The sequence below is a fragment of the Eptatretus burgeri genome, chromosome 10, assembly GCF_056783735.1.
Source record: "Eptatretus burgeri isolate ZD-2024b chromosome 10, Ebu_testis_v1, whole genome shotgun sequence".
Taxonomy (NCBI): Eukaryota; Metazoa; Chordata; class Myxini; order Myxiniformes; family Myxinidae; genus Eptatretus; species Eptatretus burgeri.
In genome coordinates, this window is record NC_140970.1 from 82,308,088 (window position 1) to 82,329,245 (window position 21,158).

At 42.7% G+C, this 21,158-nt stretch overlaps 1 protein-coding gene across 5 annotated transcripts in view; it reads right to left on the minus strand.

Moving 5' to 3' along the window:
• LOC147018980 (SLIT-ROBO Rho GTPase-activating protein 1-like) overlaps positions 1-21,158 on the minus strand; it is a 156,306-nt gene that overhangs the window by 61,865 nt on the left and 73,283 nt on the right. For all 5 annotated transcript variants that reach the window (XM_085899117.1, XM_085899121.1, XM_085899120.1 and 2 more), the window contains 5 exons: positions 14,712-14,840; positions 13,343-13,564; positions 7,793-7,894; positions 7,462-7,659; positions 515-599 (listed from right to left, as the gene is read on the minus strand). In XM_085899117.1, coding sequence (XP_085755243.1) covers positions 515-599; positions 7,462-7,659; positions 7,793-7,894; positions 13,343-13,564; positions 14,712-14,840 — 736 coding nt within the window. The remainder of the gene's footprint in view (positions 1-514; positions 600-7,461; positions 7,660-7,792; positions 7,895-13,342; positions 13,565-14,711; positions 14,841-21,158) is intronic.

The window sequence follows — 21,158 nt, forward strand, 5'->3', positions numbered from 1 at the left end:
CTTTCCCTCGTGCACCAGTTTCTGTCCATTCCCTTTTGGTTGTTTCCTTTCAAATATATTCAACAAATTTGGCTTTCTCCACCAATCTCGTTTGACCCCCCCCCCCCACCCTCTCAATACCTTCTCATTTATGGTTGTGTAATTTTCCTTGATTTGTCTAATGTCCCGTTTCTCTTCGATGTGCACCAGCTGTACTCAGAAAGCTAGAGCTTGGGAAACTAATTGTGAAAAAAACCCAAAAACATTTCATAACGGCATTCTAGCGTGCTGCCCTTGGTTAAAATAATATTTCTCTTGTACTGAAACAGCTGACATACAGAGGATGCACTCTGCAAGCATTGTCATAACTTAAATCGAGAATGCAGCTACTGATTCGAATAAACATCCTTGGGAATTGTGAAGTTGATAAAGTTTGTGAGTTTCACCATATGGTTTAGATGACCTCACGTGTTCAACTATTCCAGACATCACTGAGGCAGGTCACGTGACTCAAGACGTAGAAATAAAAAGCCACCTTTTCCAAGCGCGGTGTACATGAGATCTCTCTTTGCTTGCAGCCTGCAGGTGAGGCTTCGCCCTTGAGCGAACTCAGCAAATTTCTGTAAACAGATTGATGGAGAACAGGACAATGCGAGCACTGGTTTACAATTAAATGTACGTCGTCATGATTAAAAAATCACACCATTTTGACTCTCGTTATTGCAATTGTGGTCACCAGTGCAAATGTATAAAATGCTTTCATTGTCATGTACAATCATCCCTCTTGTGCAGCTCAAGCTGACGTTTCTTAGTCTTTGAAAGGGTAAGTGCGAAATTGACCAAAAACACTAGCACACACTGCCTATCATTACTATTGTCAGAAAATGGTGATTAAAGATATATAATGCGCCTGTTATCAGTGTGGGACATCCCAAAGTCAACCGATGCTTTCCGGCTTCCTGAGCTATCTCCTCAAAACGAGCTGTGGATCCCACTCGTCTCAGACTCTCGGAGCCAGGAGCGGTGCGATTTGTTTAGCTGTCACACTTTTCCCTTTCCTTTGCTTATCTTTTCCCCGCTCCTGTTTCTCTTCATATTCAATCTTGTTTATGTGCTTCCCATTGAACGGCTCATGATTGAGTAGACTCCAGTTATCCCGTTTTTGTTTCCTTTCCAGTTTCTTTTTCCGAAAGAATTGTTTTGTGTGTTCACTGATACACTTACGACCATTACTATAATTCACAAACCTGTTGGCCAAGAATTTGTAATTTGTTCAGGGAATAATTCACCCATGATTTGCGAAACGAACAGTGGGATCTTTAATGTTAACCAAAAAATGCAAGCAGATGGAATTCCAAGCTTAACGTCCATCCTCAGGATGGCACAGTTTGCGATATTTGTGCACAAGAGAGAAACTCTCAGGAGGGAAAACTGGAAATTGGGAAGGAGGGAGGGATTGGGGTGGGTGGGAGGTTAATGAGGGTAGAAAAAAAGCACGGAAAGAGCAGAGGGTACAAGACCAGAAAGGAGGTAGTATACGTCAGAGAGACCACCGACCTGACTGTGATGTGAAAGAGATAGGCCCAGAGACTCAATGTCATCGCGGGAGATTCCAATGATCTTGAAGGCCTTGGTTTCCACGACATCAAGATGTGAAGCAGGGGAGCAAGTCCAGAGGGGAGAGTAGTACTCCATCAAGATGCAGATGAAGGCCTTGTAGGTGGATAGGAGTTCAGGTGTGCCAAGGAAGGACTTTGTATGACGGAGGATGGCTTTAAAGGCCATCTTTGAAATGTGGTTTTCCCAAGAAAGATCATGGCTGATAAAGAGACCCAGGAGCTTGAATGACTGAACTTCCTCGAGAGGAAAATCAGTTTAAGAATGTAAATTGGTTTCCGTTTATAAACTTTCAGGCAGATTATAGTAATGATAATCACCTGCCAAATACTGACGTGATGTTTGTGTCCCAGCTACAGTTTTGTGGCAAATACACAATTGAACTATTATCCCAAACGTTATGACACTCTTTTGTACTTTAAAAGTACAACAGCGATGAAAGTAAAAAGACTTGATTACTATATCTGATCAATGTCATATTGTTTTTTTTACTTTCATTCACCAGATGTGTAAACATAAAATATCACAACAAATACAAGTTCAGAGAATGATCCAGAATTTTTCCTTTTTTCAGTTGGTTCTTGGGAGGATATAATGTTCCGCATGTCCTCGAGAATGGAAGTTTGCAGTTCATTGATTTTGATTAATTTGTTCATTAACGACACATATTTTTGTCCAAATGTTTGATGAAGTTTTAAAATCCCTATCGTTACACCAAAACCCTCTTTATCTTTTTTTGCGAACGACTCCACCCTCTTCCGTGACATCACTGAACTTTCAGATAGGCAGGCCGTAGCCTCTTCCCTCAATGCAGACATTGATAGAATCAGGAGCTGGTCCAACACTTGCGATATGTCTTTCAACCCCTTTGCATATCTCATCCTCTTCATTTTGCAAGGGTTGGACCTCCCTCGTCTGTCTAAGTTGTTTACTCTCTGAAATAATTGTCTGGCAAACCCTCCCATGTACTTTGTTTGCAAACCGCTTGGAGACGTTCAGTCACTCAAACTTTGGGACTCACCATCAGCCATGATATCTCTTGGGTAATTAACCACATATCAGAGTTGGTCTCCAAAGCAAGCCACCTAATGTGCATCCTCTATCGCACAAAGTCTTTCCGAGATAAATCCTAACTTCTGTCAACCAACAAGGCCTTCATCCAGAGCTCTATGTAGTGCTGCTTTCTCCTTTGGGTTGGTGCTCCTGCCTCACACCCTTCATGTCTTCATGCCATGGAGTCCAAGGCCCTCAAAATCATTGGAAACTCTGGCGATGAAGCGGAATCTCTGGGCCTGTTGATTCTACATTACAGATAGCTAAGTTGCCTCTCTGTCTTCTTCCACATGCTTTTTGGTTTTGCATCCTCTGCCATTTCTATACCCCACCCCTATCCTCCCAGGGTGCTCATTTTCTCAAAGTATTCCACTTATGGTGAAACTCACAAAAGTCAAGCTCACTAATTCTCACCTGCTTCATTTGTTCCACTTTTCTCCCAACTGTGGAATCAACTTCTCAGTCTGTTCAATCTCATTATTCCCTCCAGGGCTGTAAGCTAGCTATTCAGCTCTTCCTTAGGTAATGTCCTTCCCAAGGTCATGTCTTATCCTTCCCATCCCCCATACTTACTCATTAACTTTTCGAAAAGGCCATTAACCATTCCCAAGGGCACCTCTTCCTTGGTGGGTTATTGTGTTTTCTGCTCTCTCCCTCCACCCACCTTTCTATTTATTTGTTAAATTGTTCTTTGAGTCAAAGTTTTCCCTTTCTGTTTTTACAACCCCTTAGTTGTTGTGCTCAAGCTTATAGCCACCTTGTTCACCCTACGGGTCTTTTCGCTTCTTTCAACCCCAAAAATGTAAACACTACCAAGGTACAGTTTCCCAATTTCTAGGTATTAAGTCCTTATCCCTAAGGTTGGTAGAACAGTCATAACGAAGCTCCAGGACTTCAAGCAGGTGGTGCGCTACCATCCCACGTCATCTCCATCTGCTACCTGCAATCATTTCTACTCCCACTAACTGGTAACTGCTTGTTGCATCTACCTACTCTTGCACATCCCCCACTTTCAGTTCGTTTTCTGTAATGGCCTTTGCCACCACTTTTATTTTTTTTCTACGAGTTTCAATTTTGTAAAACAAACATTCAAAAAAGAATCCACGGCACTAAACCTGTCCGCAAGAGCTTTTTATCTTGTATACAATGCAAACCATGGTGTCTGTCCGTGTGTTTGTCTGTCTACCTTTTACGGCGGCCACTTCCCATGCTGCATTCACTTTTTCATTTTCCTTTCCAGTGATATTTAAAATCGATATGAACATCTGCATTCAAGTCGATTAAATACAGATCTTCATGGAGCAACACACTATTTAAAATAGCTCTACTTTGCCCTCCTTTGAGACAAATCCAACCACCACTGGCCAATATTGCGTCACCATTTTACGGAGTGCAGAATAAGTAGCTCAGAACTTTGGCTCTGAGTGAAACCAAGAGTGCAATACAATTGACCTTTTTAAAGTTCGTGAAATATTATTTAAATCGATAGATTAACTTAAACTTTTCCCGTCTGTGACTGGTACTTTTGCTTGTTTAATTTTTCTTTTTTTAAGATCACAATTTTTCCTTCATTCTATGCTAATAGTTTAATTATAAGGAATTAAAAAAAAATTCATAACAATGTCACGTAAATCTCAAAAATAACGTGATTAATGAACGGATTACCTAAGAATGAACAAAGTGTATGCACCCAGTAATGTTGAGGACCATGGGAAACAGTACACAGGCAGTTGATGCCCAGAGATGGCAGCACCTGAAAAAATTTTATTCACTACGGCCATGCTTGCTGCTTGCGATATGGTATGTTTTAGCATTTAAGAACACAAACTGGAAGTAGACAAAACGGATCTATTGATCTTGTATTTTTGAAACTTCTTCAGTGTCTTATTTTATGCACCATAGTTGGTTGTACCTTGATCCCATTTACGCTGAGAACGTTTCCTCAACATAAAATTATCATTTCACCATATTTCTACATCCAAACAACCCCAACAACTGTGGATGTATGGACTTGACGGAAGCTTTCAGCGAAGAGGACGCGCGAGCTGGTCAAAGTCACAATTTGCCGAAGAATGTGAGAAATTCAAACAGCTCTTTTTAACATTGTTGTTCACACGAACTGCGCAGAGATTGATCGAATTCCCTCGAGGAGAAAAAGCAGAGTTCACAATGAACTACATTCAGGCAGAATTTCCACTGGAAGATCTGTGTCAAGTCACTCGTTCCTCGATTTAATAGAACTTGATCTCATGGCGTTTCTGAGCCAAGTGGTAAATGCAAAACATTTTAAACGCACATGACACAAATCTCCAAGATATTTTCCACTGAACAACCAGAAAGTTTGAGATTTTCATTGTCTGATTTGTTTTTTAATTATTTGGTTTTACGTGAACTGTTTTATCCAACCGGTAAAGATTGAGGACTGACAGTACTTAAATGAGGTTCACTCAATGGAATGAGCCATATTCTCTGCATGTGCAAATGGCAAAATTCCAGAACTTAAAAAAAAAATAAAAAATTAGCTTTGCAGTGTTATTCAGGCAGATTTGTACATGACTTAATAAAATGAGGTTTCACATCGCACGAGAGTGGATCAAAACAATGACCACATGGTCCTTGACATGGGAGATTTCTGTCCTGGCAGAGGAATTCTCTGCTGTTCTAGCACCCCAGTTTTCTTTCTAATATCTGGAATTAATATGTAATATCTGAAAAAAAGCCAACTGGCTGGGAGTCAATCCTCAAACTACAGTCAACAATATGACAGCTTAGGCCTTCTGAAAGGGATCTGGTGCTGCTCAATCTGTTTCTTTTCCTACTCACATCTCTCCAAATGGCAGTGATTCACTCTGAGATCTGGGCATAGCAAAACTCCCTTTTAACTTGTCTTCCTCCTCATCCAACCACATCTCTTGGCTCTTCTCATCCTGTCCTTGTAAAAATGTTTGTCTCCTTGTTGGTCTCCAGATGGATGTTGGCAGGTCAGCAAGGCAGATTGGTCTGGCCAGAAATCCACCATCCTCCCCCCCACCCCACCCCACAGACAGCTCCATCATGCAATTGGCTCCTGACATCAACAGTTTCTGTAATTCCTTCTACATCAGACTGCTTTCTCTACTTCACCAGTTCATCCCTTCATGCCTTCAACTGGCATTTTCAACTTCCAGATCCTGATCCAGTGAAACTTGTTGTAAGGTTATTGCCAAAAATCAGTTTGCATTCTCCAACTGTAAAGCAAACCCAACTGATGGGAACCTACAGCTATATGCATATCCCACAATCAATGTATATCAGTCCTTTGATGAGCCAGAGACAAAATGTCATGGTCACAAGAGATCAAACTTCTCAAGTTATCTCACTATCATTCTTGGTGGCAGTTTGTCAAGTTAGTCATTGGTACACATTCCCTTTCTGTCACTTCACAACTCAAGGATGGAGTGATGTTTGAACACTGCTCCTGAACTGAATACCATATGTCTTCAATGAAAATACCAAGCTCTTCTCCATTCACAGATGGCTCCCTGCAACATGTGCATTTCTCTCCCACTCAGGCTGAGAAATTGCCAGTCAATCTAAACATCTTCACTGCAAAAGGACCTGACAGTATTAGTGATATGCTCTTCAGAAACGGTTCTTCGACCATATCCTCTCGTATTTCCTTACTCCACTTCCAGTCTTTCTCAGATGGTCTCCTGCCTTCATCTTGGAAGGCTGAAAATACCATTTATATTCTTAAGAAAGGTTCCAAGTCTGATCCACCCAACCACAGCCATCTCCCCATCATAAGTCAAGTGATAGAACATATCAATGATGCATACCTCAGAAATTATCAATTCTCATCTCTCTCTGATCAGTTCAACTTCTGCCCCAGCTATACTACCATAGATATCTATTCTGCATCGTTGCTTCTTTTAACTTAATGCTTGAAAGATGCTTGAAATCTCAAATGAGAAGTCAGGGCCATCTTTACGTGCATCTCTCAAGCCTTCAATAATGTCTGGTCCCCAGCTTTACTTTTGAAACCATTTTTATGATGACTTCATCATGTACAATAACAGTACACCACAGTTCTGAGAGTCAGGCTGCTGTAGCACACTTTTTTGCAGATATGGAAAATAATTAAGTCTCTGGATACCTGAAGCAGGTCTTTCATTGCAGGAAAGTCCACAGCTTTCACTTCCCCTGGAAGCAGTCAAGTCCAAGACTTTTTGTATTATTTGTCCAAAGTCTACTTTTCGCCCACTGCAGGAAAGTTGGTGGACTGTCAGGTTTTGTTTTGTTTGATCTTGTTACACCTGTCTTCTCTTCCCTCTGTCCACCTGCAGCCACCCAGGGTCACACATTCTTCCAGAAACCCACACCTAGTTTCCTTCTCCAAATCTAATCTGGATTCTCCATTTTTACATCCCTCTATCCTCCGTGAAATAGACTCCCTCTGTCAGCTGTCTCGTGTTCTTCCCTCCAGTCCATCAAAAGAGCCATCTATCATCGTACAATGCATTTTCTCATATCCACACCTGATTTATTCAACTCCTGCTGACATACTCTCTCTACCGCAACACCATCCCCTAATCTTTCTTTCTTTGTTTTATTTGTCTCCCTCTTCCATTCCTGCCACTCAACGACTGGTTTACAATGTGTCCATTTGGTCATGTCTGCCTGTTCCCCTTATTCCTCTCTGTCACACTGCAAACCAGTTGCCCCCTGTCATTTTGCTCTTCCATGAGCCTCGACTTTCATGTAACAAAGACCAGTAATGCCGGTCATAAAATGCAGGATAAAGTAATGATAGGTTCACTAAAAAATTATTACCTGGAGGTAAAAATCCTCTGTCTCGTGTTGATCAGCTCGATGCTTGACGCCTGCAAGTTTGGTTTCGGAACCATCCGGAGATCTGAAGCGAACCGATTCCGATGAGTGGCCATGATAGACGTTCTCAGTGACATCGTTGCTGCTCAAAGCTCTCATTTCTTTCAATGAGTGCTCAGTGGCTTCCAGAGTCTTTTTCAGCTGTGGTGGTTTGGTTTTAGTAGATTGAGAGTGCAGATTATACTACCTCCGAGGAATCCAAATGAACACATCTTTCTTCCCAACAGACAGTGAAAAGAACAACACACGTTCACAATGACCTTCCTGCACTTACCTCCGTATTCTCCAGGCAGAGTCCTGCCAGACGTGCCTGCAGCTGTTGATAGCGGCTAGAAATGTCAGCGGCAACACTTTGCTGGGCACTCACTTGGAAAATCTGCAGGATGAGGTTTGATAGGAGGTAAGCAACATAATATGGCAATTGCTGAATTAATTGTTTGAGTCATTCTTGCCAACTTTCTTTGCATCACCATTCATTTCCAATAGCAGACTTTCACTCAGACAAATACGATCAGTAAGGCGAATCCTGTTATAACAAGGATCTGATACTCTTGGTCCCCCACCTTTTGGGTGGTATGAGAAATAGATTGTGTCATATGAAAGCTAAATCTTGAACGTTTTTAGAAATATCGCGTGCACAAGCCAAGTTACCGAGATGGTTACCAACTTACCATGGCAACAGAATTCAGCCAATCACAGTCATGACCTAATCAGGTTGAGATGATGTCATGAGGAATAGATATCTGCAATATGAAAGATAAATGTTCAACGGTTTTTGAAATATCGTGTGCACAAAAGTACATGGACGGATGGTCGATCTATCGGTCGGTCACTCAGGTGGTCCGTCGGACAGAGCTCATTTTAATGTCTCTCTCTGGCCTTATCAGAGTTGCAGCGACAACAAACCACTCTCGGGATGAATCCAACAAAATGCATTTGGTAATTTGCTTTTCAAATTCTCCAAGGATCATCGAAAAGCATGAACATATATTTCACACAGGAGCGAAGGACATACTTCGCTCGACTTTAGCTTGTGTTTCGTTTGCCTTTGTTCCAAATATTTTGCTTTGTCGCAGCAGCATTCATTTGTGGCATTTTAGCTTTGTGTCTTATCTAACTTTTAGTTTTTAAAACTTTGGAATGGGAAGAAAAATTTGCATCCGACTTCAAGACATAAAAGCTGTGCCAATCACTGCTCCTCTATGCCAATGTAATGGCCGCAGGTAGGCTGAAGCGTATTCTTGTCATAATGGTGACATATCTCTTTCTCCAAGTCCTCCATCTCTACAATGCTTGAAAATCCTTTTCGTTTTGGAATACTAGAAATAAGGTTTGTGCATGAACAAAGCTATTTTCGTTACTTATTTAATGTTAAAATAAATCAACAAATTCAGACATTGTGCAGCCTCCATCAAGATGAATGGATATTCTCGATGGACAATATTTCTTAATGAGAGCCAAATTTACCTTCATCATTACCCTCAATGAAGGAGAGGGTATTGCGTTTGGGTCCGCTTGTTTGTTTGTTTGCCTGTCTTTCTGGCCGCACAGAACTTTCGTGTTATTCTCCGCGACCGCTTATGGGATTGAGACGAAATTTCACCATGGAATGGGAGGTGCGACTACTCATGTAGAATGTTTTAATTATAATTATGACTTTACAGGTCATGTGGTGTGGCAGCTATGTTGGAAAAATGGAAAAACTTTGGACCTCCATCTCTGAAACAGCACCAAGGAAAAAATTGAAACTTGGCACATGGCAAGTACTCATCCATACCAACAAATGTCGTGTGTGTGTGTGTGTGTGTGTGTGTGTGTGTGTGTGTGTGTGTGTCAGTGTGTCTCTTCCATGACTCCAAAACCATGAAACCCAGCGGCCTGAAACTTTGCGTGCACACGAAGAAAACTCCAAGGAAGTGCAAGAGTGAATATTGGGTGTTTGGGTTAATTAAAACACCCCTTTTGAAGATAATTAAGGGCCTTAGCTCATTACACCCTTCATCAGGCCATCTATGGCCACCTCGCTCTCTGTGGTCCAAAGGCGTTTCCTGGGTAACCTCTCTGTGGTCCAAAGGCGTTTCCTGGGTAACCTCACTGGGGTCTGAAGCCGCCATGTTTTTAGGTCTGCTTAACCATGCCTTGACTCGGAACAGGCCGTAACGATTTCTTAACGACAAAGTTTTTTTTCTTCACTTTTCCCACTCATATTATCGAATGCCTGTTCGTCATAGCTATGAATCATTGTGTACATCACTTTTGTAAGTATTATAATTTTCAAATTAGGAGCTTGGAGCGATTTCATGCATTATCTGATACGATTTTCCACGATGTACTCTCACAGGCTAATTAAAGTATATCATTTCGCTTTGAGGATCGGATATCGTCCGGACTAAATTTGTGTCAAAATCAGTTGTGAAATCTAATAATTTAAAGAAACAACTAAGTCGATATACCTATTTACTTTCAGCAAGTAAGGCTATGTTCCCTCCTCCTCCATATATGCACACGAAAAATGTGAATTTTCCAAAGCATTAAACTTTCTTTTTCTACTGTTTTGAGAATTATATTGAGTGAACAAAAAATTTAGAAATGTGCCAAAATTAATGAGCTTCATTGAACTATATGATTAAATGCATTCACTACTTGACATCATACCCTGTCCCCCAGAGGGACTGCCTATCCATAGCGTCTGCCAGATCTATCCATATTTTCGGAGTTTTCGTGAGGTGCTCTACAGGGATCAAAGCAAATCTGGTGAAAAACAGATGTTTAAAAAAAAAGTTATCACGTTTGTGCGGATCCCAAACTGATGTACCACGTGACACATGCACAGACGAGCAGGCAAGATGGCGGATTATCTACAATGTGTACTTCACGGGCGATCGAACTTTGCGATGTCTCCAGGGTTGTTCTGCATTAAGCGGAAACTCTTGTGGATAAAGTCATTAGTTGAAGAAATTCATTGTATTTCATTAACTGCTGCATGTGTGGTGAAGACCGGCTTTAAAGTTAAAGCAATCCTTCATGATATGTAGCAATAGCCTGGCTAACCGTTCCTTATCAACCATTTAATTGGAGTGCTTACATGAGTACTTAATCCACTTGTCGAATGCTTTACAGTTGATAGCAGTACCACGCTACGTCCTTCTGAGTGAATCGTTCACTCATTGCTGACGCTTTTAAACACCACATCATTTAGAGCAAGTGGCTTGTGCTCGGTCACCCTGAGCGAGTGGATCGTGCTCGGTCACCCTGAGCGATTGGTTCGTGCTTTGTCACCCTGAGCGAGTAGTCCATGCTCCGTCACCCTGAATGAGTGGTTCGTGCTCCGTCATCCTGAGTGAGTTGATGTGAAATAACACCCGATTTCCCAGCTGTTTGCAGTATTAACGTGTTTTCTAAATTACAGAGCCAATTTTTTTTCCACCCGTCACACGGAGTTGTTTATAAAGAATAATGTTTGTGAACATCTCCCTGAAACATCTATATAAATGCAACGTTGTTTTTCAGTGAAAGCTTCTCAAGGTTTCTGGGTTGTATACAGTATTACTGTAGTTGGTAAACACACCGATTCCGATATGCCGATTCTCAAAAAATTGTGAATATCGGCCAAGAACGTGTGTGTGTGTGTGTGTGTGTGTGTGTGTGTGTGTGTGTGTGTGTGTGTGTGTGTGTGTGTGTGTGTGTGTGTGTGTGTGTGTGTGTGTGTGTGTGTGTGTGGTTCACGAAGCATAACATATTCTGTCTGCTCAGTCCCATATATATATATATATATATATATATATATATATATATATATATATATATATATATATATATATATATATATATATATATATATATATATATATATATATATATATCTCTCTCTCTCTCTCTCTCTCTCTCTCTCTCTCTCTCTCTCTCTCTCTCTCTCTCTCTCTCTCTCTCTCTCTCTCTCTCTCTCTCTCTCAACATATCCAGATGGTGGTTATGTCTGGACGGTGTTTGTCTCTGGACGTGTTCGGGCAGGGTTTGTCCCCAGCCAGCTTGGCTCCGGACGCGTCCATGCCGTGTTTGTTTCCGGACGTGTCCGGGTGGTGTTTGTCTCCAGACAGATTGGCTCCAGATGCATCTAGGCAGTATTTATGTCTGGAAAAGAGTTTGTCTTTAGATGGGAGTTCATCTCCGGACAGAGTTTTTAGTATGACTGGTAGAAAATGGATTTCAGACATTGTTTTTGTTTCCATTTTCACTGTTATTCTCTGCAGAATCATTTTGAAACAGTATGAATGGTAATTAATGCTCCACCGAATGTCTCCCTTCCCTTCCTCTCACGTCATAGTCTTCCCTTCCCCCACCCCTCCTCGCTCCACATCCCTCCTCTCTCCTTTCCCCTCCACTTCTTCACTCTCCCCGCTCTCTCTCTCTCTCTCTCTCTCTCTCTCTCTCTCTCTCTCTCTCTCTCTCTCTCACCTACCCCTCTCCTTCTCTTCCACCCTCTTTTTCTCCCTCTGCCCTTAATTATTACCGTCAGCGAAGTGACGGGTGGTATTTGCTCGTGAGGAATGTGTGATTTTTTTCATGACGTCATAGATGCCTTCATTATGATGTCATCATTGCACATGTAGAACGCTACATCTGATCAGTATGAAAAATTTTGAGGGTCATCTCGGGATAAAATGATCCACAGAAAAAAATTTGACAACGTCATCGGTCACGTAATTTGGCAGCCAGAATGTTAAAAATAAAAACCTTCAAACATCTTCTCTGAAGTGGCTAAACAGATTGAGGTGAAACTTTACACGTATGACCGCCTATCCATCTGGAACAAAAGGTTCACACACATGATGTCGTCGGTAACATGGTTTGGCAGCCATATTGAATTTACTCTAAAACCTATAAAAAAAAAATCTTTGAGAACCGATGCACAGATTGAGGCGAAACTTCACAGAAATGTTCCCCAAGCCATGGGTGAACAAGTTTGTTTAGGAATAATTGATGGGTCACATGGTTTGGCAGCCATATTGGATTGAAGAAAAATATTAAATAATGTTTTCTCTGGAACCGCTTAATCAATTTATGTAAAATTTCAAAATTATGATCCAGTTGTGATGAGAAAAATATGTTTATATTTCAACTTGATCGGACATGTGGTATGGCAGTCAGAAGTATTTAACTTTTTTGATCTGGGTTCTGTAAAAAAAAATTATTTTTAATATTTTTTTTGAATAAGGCTCACTTGGCTGTGCCGCGATGAGTTTGAGGGTAGAGGAGTAGCAGCTGAAATGCGAATCCAATCCACGTTCCTCCCGATGACTTCATCTTTGCTGTTTGCTTGTTTCGGTTCCTTCTGATTGCTCCAATGCAGGACTGTACCTATTTGGTCTTGCATTTGATTTGAATTGAATTTACTTTAATCCCATTCTAAATTCAGTTGAATCATGAATAATAATAATAAAAATGTTATGGGTCAAGGTCAGGTGTCCGATCAAAGCGGGATTGTATCAAAGCGGAATGTCTTGGCACCCGGTCATCACTGCCAGCAGTTAAAAAGTGGTAGTTCTAATTATGTCTCTTATTAATTACATAACACACCAGTACAGAAACGCCACACAAAATACACCCCACAAAACTACACAAACCCAGCACAAAACAAGTCCTGGCGAGGGTCTGCAATCTCTGATTGCTCTTTTTCTTCTTTAATTGAGGAATACTGAGATCCCTCACTGTCAAAATCCCTTTAGTGATATTAACTTCATGTTAAAGAAATGTTAAGAAATGTTAAAGGATCACTTCTCTTCAATGATAAACCATGTCAAAATAATGAAACAGCATGCCAAACCTCATCTCCCATGTGTGGTTCAAATTTGAGAGGTGGCGCTGGGTGGAATGTGGGCCGGTAGGCTTCAAGGAAGTGCTTCTTGTCTCCAGGTTGGTCCAACCCATTAACAGCTTCCTGTAGCCTGCCCAAGGAGGCTTGGTGTGACGTCTGAGCTCCAAATGCGGTCAAGAGAAATGCACTCAGAACACTGGCCACTCCAGGATGGTAACCCAGGTCACAGCACTGTGAAAATGCATGAGTAGTGAAGGAGAGTTTATGATTTTGATGCAAGTGATACATACTCGCATCATCACAGAAACATTTATTTTGATTCCGTTTAGCAAATTCACAATTTTCAATGAAAGTGTCATTTGTTTAAAATATAGTATCGTGCTCAGCTGTGATCTGGGAAGAACAATTGTCTATAATTATGTTGAGGTGATTTGCTTATTATTTCCATATGGGAAGCTGCAGACTGGTTGGGAACAAGGGGAATGGAAGGGAAGTATTTAAAACAGTTAATGCCAATGAAGCTTGCGATACAAAAAAGATGGGTGCCAAGTATGGCCGCAAACTTGCTGCTGCTGCATGGCTGTTAGTTTAGTTTATGTCACCGTCATCTCTTTCAATATGAGAGCTGCACAGCAAATGGAAGTTCCATTTATTAATCCATAACACCAGCCCAAAGGTGTACTTGTGTTCAAAAGGGATTTTCTTTATTCCACTGTAAGATGATACAAACTAATCGAATAATGGACTCAAGTTGTCTTTTGGAGGACAAGGTTACTTTCTGATACTATATGCCTGAAAAGCAATTAAACAATAATTGTAGTCAGACAAGATGACTCAAACATGAGCATGATGCAAATGTATATGTATGTATCCTGCTTTTTTTTCTATGTACATCAAATTTTTTATCTGGGTTCTTTTGCTTTTGAAACAAAACCTGGTTCTGGGTTATTTTGTTGGGCTGCACAATTTTTGCTTTTGAAAGAAACAAACCGGTTGAAAAGACTTTTCTTGTCTTGACTAGTAAAACATGGTGAATTGGTGAATTTTGGATTCCTGAACAAACAAACACACAAACACACAAAAACACACACACACACACACACAAACACAAAAACACACACACACAGTGTTACACTGTTTGACATGCTGAGGGTACAAAGAGAGGAAACAGCCAGCGATGGCATGCCCATGAATGCAAATGGGATAAGGGTAGAATTTCTTGGGAATTTCCAGGATCATCCATTTGGTATTACATTTCATTAGCAAGATTAAAGTGGGTTGACCAGGCAAAAGTCGCTAAACAATAAGGCTGAGTATAAATTAATGAACCTGTTTTAAATCGTGAAAGGATGCTGATGGAATTTGCTGTAGTACTCACGTCAATGATGTCAGAGACGTCCATGAGGAAATGCTGCTTCACGGAAGCATTGATGGCTTCCAACGTGAGGATATATTCATTCCGTGCTTTGATTGATTTCACCTTGCTGTCGTGGAACTTCACCTGACGCTGAAAACAGAAATCACAACTGCAATAACTGTCCATGGTGGCCAAGGTGGTGTAAGAAGTGGTGTAAAATGATCCTCGAGAAGATTTCACTCCACCCTTGCTGAAACTACCTTCCTTCACCAAAAACTGTAAGGATCTGGAATCAGTTACCATCCACAGCAGTCATTGCACCATCTATTACAGTCTTCCAAGAGTTAGCTCTACAAGTCATAGAATGATGCAACGACACAATAGCTTCAGGTGATGTAAAAAAAAAACAAAAAAAAAACAAAACACCACATCATTAAAGCCATGGTAAAAATATAATCTTCAGTTTTTAACTCCATCATGTATTTTATTTGTTTTACTTGTTCCTCTTTCATTTAATTCATCATTTCTTCACCTTACACTGTTGGTATCGATTTCATCCTCATTCCATCCGAGTCCAGCTTTCAGAGTGAGCCGCTAAAGGAGATAACTTTGACAAGATAACTTGGTGTGTTTTTACAGGCCGAGACTTCTTTAACTTTGTGTTTGTTCACAGTTTAGCACAAAAACACAGCTCAGAAACTTTATTAACAAGTTGGTATAAACATTTTCATATTTTTACTACAGTAACTAAGGCTCATGAGGCTTGTCCATATACCACACGTTGGACAAGGACATCAGCCAGAGTACTTTTATATGGATTGCATCGTACATGGACGTTGGTAGATAACAGGCAAACCAACATTGTCCTGTATGGAGGGTTTGGATCTCGGTGCTAAGTTCTCAGACGCTGAAGGGAATGTCAAATGGACTAAAGCTGATCCTTTTGTTTATTATTACTAGTATTATTGGTTAATTAGGAAATATCAGTGACTGTCTATAAATTAAATATATATTCGGAGAGAGTGGAAGGTCAAAACGAAGTTCGTAGCAGGTCGTACAATTTCCCTTTTTCGCCCCTACAGTTGGAACTGTGACCTTGTGTGCTTCGGATATTTACAAGGGACTTTGTAGGAAAGCTTTTCCATCCCTGCTGGCATTCTGTTACTTGCTGCCTGGAGCAGCAGCCTGTGTGCCAAGTTGGAAAGCAACGCATTATCCCAGCTTGGGCTGCTGGCAAACTTCTAATGTGGAGGAGGATTTGGGGCAGTTCAGTTCTGGAGCCATTTCAGGGGTCTCCCGCTGCAGAGTGCCGAGTGTGCAGGCTTGATTAAATGCATCACCTTATTATAAAAATGAGCGAGAACAAAGTTTCACTGTGAAGCTACTACTGGGCTCCTTGTGATATTGGATGGAACTGCAGCCTCGGCTTCATGCATTCTTGGGACTCTTAATAAGACTTGACGTATGAATGCTGCACTTTCCATTCCGTGCTTCATAATAATCACAGTTATTATTAACTGCTGCTTGAAAATAAACAAGTCAGGTGTAACTCTCAAATTACTCGAATTTTACAAAATCTTTCATTTGACACGAAATTATTTTGAGTAAAATCTGTACAAACTTTTCATAAAATCCATTGTAAGTCAACATGACTAAAAGGATGCTGTACACATTAAGGACATTGCTGTAAAAATGATCAAAATGCTAGAGGCTTTTGCAGAATGTTGAAACTCTCAAGTGTAAAAGTACTACAGTGCAGGTGTGTGTGTGTGTGTGTGTGTGTGTGTGTGTGTGTGTGTGTGTGTGTGTGTGTGTGTGTGTGTGTGTGTGTGTGTGTGTGTGTGTGTGTGTGTGTGTGTGTGTGTGTGTGTGTGTCGTTGCTTGTTATCTCCATATGCGGGTTTCAGAAGGTAGAAATTAATCCTCCTGGTCTTGAACTACATTGTGAAGTTGTGTTATTCTCAGAGTTTTGTTCCAAGAGCTCTTTTCAGGATGTTCACTGAGTCCCAGACAGTATCCAACAGTAGTCCTGTTTGTTATAATATTCCAAGGGATGGTTTTTAAGATGTCCATGGGGTTCTTCTTCATCATTCCCATTGCTACAATTATCACTGGTGTACAATTTCAGCGTTCTTCAGCTTCCACGATCTTTTCACTTCATTCTTGAGATCTTGACATCTGGTCATTTTCTAGATCATCACATTATTGAAACCAAATCAATGGGAACACTGAAACCTCAATGAGAAAAGCTTCCATTCACACCTTTTTTTGGAAGTTTATTGCAATGTGAGTGAGGGATATCTTTTCATATTTGTTGTCTTCATGTGTGTGTACAAATTGTAATCTGTAGTCTGTTGAACTTTTGTATATACTTTGCTAATCCTACAATCATCGCTCTGTGCACACGCTTGAGCTCCATCAAGTTGCTACCTCCTTCTTTCCTCGGCAGGTACATTCTTGGGATACATTGATTTTTATAAAACATTTTACGGATAGTGAGGAGTTTCCCTCTTTTGATATCTAGTTTTTTTATTTCCACTTGTGGCCAGTTTACTATTCTGTAGCTGTATTTGAACACTGGTACTGCAAGTTGGTTTATGGCTTTGATTTTGTTCCTCGTTTTCCCGGAGAGAGGTATGTTTTCAGGAACATCCTCGTTCTCCGCACGTATTGTTTGGTAATCGTTTTGTTTAGCTGTATTTGTAAGATGCTTCATTGTTCTGTATTGTTGTACTTCGGTCGATTTTTATGTTGTCCATTTTTCTTGTTCTACATTGCACAAATGTGTACTTGGCGAATTTGTCAAGACCAAATTACATTTGGAATTTGGATGTTTGGATATGGACACCCAGCAGGATTAAATATGGACACCCAGCAGGATTAAATATGATATGGACACCCAGATGGATGTTTTGGTTTTGGATGGGTGTTTGGATATGGACACCCAGCAGGATTAAAAACAAAACCTGTCAAAGGGTGGAGGAGCTCCTTGTGAGCCAACGGCCATCCATATCTAGTGCCCAACTGTGTCTGTGGACGTCCTCCTGCAGTTGGGTTACTTCTTATTAGGAGGTTGGTGGCAGGATTTGCACTCCGGCCACCGTAAAACCCTTCATTCCGCAAAACGCAAAAACGCAAAAAAATCTGAAAACCCACTCCGTGGGAGTACCTCCTGTGCAGCTTCCCTTCGCAGGGCAGCTCACCGGATGACGGGATTGGGGCAAAGCCTTCGGGACCCCCAATCTTTGATAGGAGGGAAACCACGGGGTAACATCCCTGGGTCAGATTGCGGGAGAGTGTGTCGGAGTGGTGCTGAGGTGTCGTCCACCAGACGGCGGTCTCCTTGGGTTAACCTGAGGCGGTCCCTTCGGGTGGGTGCCTGGAATGTCCTATCCCTAAGAGAGGATGATCACCTGTCTCTGTTATCATCTGAGCTCAAGCGTTTGGACATCGGGATTGCAGCTCTCTCTGAGGTTCGGAGACCGGATTGCGGCGAGATAATGGTGAGTGGTTACACCTACTATTGGTCTGGTCGCTCTGATGGTTACCATACCCAAGGAGTTGCTGTAGCTGTGTCCAATAAGCTGACCCCAATGATAATTGAGGTAACACCGGTCAACGAGCGTATTATGAGATTAAGGATTCGTCACTCCTTAGGTGTCATTTCCCTGGTCTCTGTTTATGCTCCGACTGAGGCGAGTGATCTCACCGTGAAGGATGCATTCTACGCCACACTCGAGTCTGTGGTTGATCAGTGCCCCAGACGAGATACACTTCTAGTCTTGGGGGATTTCAATGCATCGACTGGAACTGATAGGGATGGTTATGAGATGTGTGTTGGTCCCCATGGGTCAGGAACTATGAACCAGAATGGCACTAAGTTCCTTGACTTTGCAAGAAGTCATGGACTTAGGGTGGCTGGTTCATGGTTTCAGCGCCCACAAGCTCATCGCTGGACTTGGTATTCCAACGCTGGCGGTGTGGCAAAGGAGATTGACCATGTCCTCATTGACGGTCGTTGGAGGATGATCCAGAACTGCAGGGTCTACCGGAGTGCTCAGTTCCTCAATACTGACCACAGGCTTGTTGTAGCAACTCTAAAGCTGCACCTTAAATCCTGGAGAATGGTACCATCCCAGCCGAGGCTGGATGTTGCCAAGCTCAGGGATGAGAGAGTAGCTGAGGAGTTTGCGAACAGGCTGAGTGGACACTTGGGGGGTCTGGGTGCCTTGGGGGGTCCTGAAGAGTTGTGGAGCGCCTTCAAGACCACCGTCCTTGATGTTGCCGGTGGATGCCTTGGAGCTCACCGCAGGGCAAAGAAGAATTTTGTCTCTCAAGAGACACTGGATACCATTGACCAGAGTCGCAGGGCCAGGCTGAATGGCAGAGCTGAGCTGTTCAGGGAGCTGAGGCGTAAAACTGTACGTGCACTGAGGGTGGACAAGGAGGCCTATGTGCGAGGAATCTGTGAGGGGGTAGAGCATCACCTGTGGACAGGTGATTCACGTCCCGCTTACAGGGGAATTCGCGCATTACGTTCATCCAAGCCCATCCCTCGGAGCACTACAGTTCGAGCAGAGAGTGGTAGGCTCTTGACAGAGGAGTCTGAAGTGAAGGCCCGCTGGGCCGGTTACTTTGAGCGGTTGTACCAGGCTGATCCCCAACTGTCGAGTTGGATGTCAAGGGTGTTACAATCCCTGTTGCTGACCCTCGAATCAACTGTGGTCCACCTACGCTTGTGGAAACATGGGCTGCGGTGAACCAGTTGAAACGGGGCAAAGCTCCAGGGATCTGTGGCATCCATGCCGAACTTCTCAAGGCTGGTGGAAATGCTGCACTCATGTCGTTGCATGCAGTTTTGTGCTCTGCCTGGAACACAGGCATCATCCCAACTGACTGGAAGAGGGGCCTTGTTGTCCCTCTCTGGAAAGGGAAGGGTGATCGCCAAGACTGCAACAACTACCGAGGGGTGACGCTGCTCTCAGTGCCGGGCAAGGTCTTTGCTCGGATAATTCTTGATAGGGTTCGCCACCATCTGCTTGAGCACCAGCATCCAGAGCAGTCAGGCTTTACACCAAAGAGGTCAACGATTGACCGTATCCTTGCACTTCGTGTCCTCACCGAACGCAGACGAGAGTTTCGGCAGGGGCTGCTTGCAGCCTATGTTGATCTCTGTAAAGCGTTCGATTCAGTGAATCGGGATGTCCTCTGGAGGATTCTTGGTCTTCGTGGGGTGCCACCAAAACTGATCGATCTGATGTCTGAACTCTACTCTGGTACTGAGAGTGCTGTGAAGTGTGGTGGTACATTCTCTGACTTATTTCCAGTTGTTACTGGAGTTCGTCAGGGATGTGTACTTGCCCCCACACTTTTCAGCACTTGTATGGACTGGATTCTAGGGAGGATGTCGGAGAGATCAAGTTGCGGTGCGTCATTTGGGAATGTCAAGATCTCGGACCTTGACTTTGCAGATGATGCAGTCATCTTTGCGGAGACTTTAGACATCCTCTTGGGGGCCCTCGAGGTGCTGAATGAGGAGTCGGAGCCGTTGGGATTACGGGTTTCTTGGGTCAAAACTAAGATCCAGGCTTTCGGTGACATCTTGGATGCTGCTGTCCTGTCTGTGTCTGTTTGTGGTGAGGATGTTGAGGTCATGGAGAGATTCACTTACCTTGGCAGTGATATTCATGTCTCTGCTGGCTGCGAGTCAGAGGTCAATAGACGTCTGGGTCGGGCCTGGAGAGTCATGGATTCACTGGATCATGGGGTGTGGCGCTGCCGGTACCTGTGCGGGAGGACGAAAGTCCGAGTCTTCAGGTCCTTGGTACTTCCAGTCTTGCTCTATGGGTGCGAGACTTGGACTCTGACCAAGGATCTGAGACGGAGACTTAATTCCTTTGGTACCAGGTCTCTTCGGAGAATCCTTGGCTATCGCTGGTCGGATTTTGTGTCCAACGAGCGGTTGCTGAGAGAGACTCGGATGAGATTTGTTACCTGCATAGTCCGTGAGCGTCAGCTGCGGCTGTATGGACATGTGGCTCGTTTTCCTGACTCTGATCCTGCTCACCAGATTCTCTCAGCGAGGGAGTCTCATGAGTGGAGGAGGCCAGTGGGTCGACCACGTGCCTCATGGTTGCAACAGGTTAACCATCATCTCAAGGAGATGGGGATGGGCCTGGCATCTGCCTGGGGGATGGCCAGACGGAGGCCCCTGGAGTACCGACGGAAAGTGGACGCAGCGACGTGCTGTTCTGGCACATGCTCCCATACCTGACCTGACCTGAAATTCCATTTGAAAGCCGTCAGAGTACTGTTTCACTAATTTAAATTGTTCTGCCAATTTTTAGTCATTTAGTGTGAAGTTTTAGATCATCCATGTACAGTAGATGTATCAACTTTCTTGTTTCTTTAGATGTTCTTCCATTGGATGCTAGGGTGTATCCACATCCTTTCTCATCGATGAAGTTA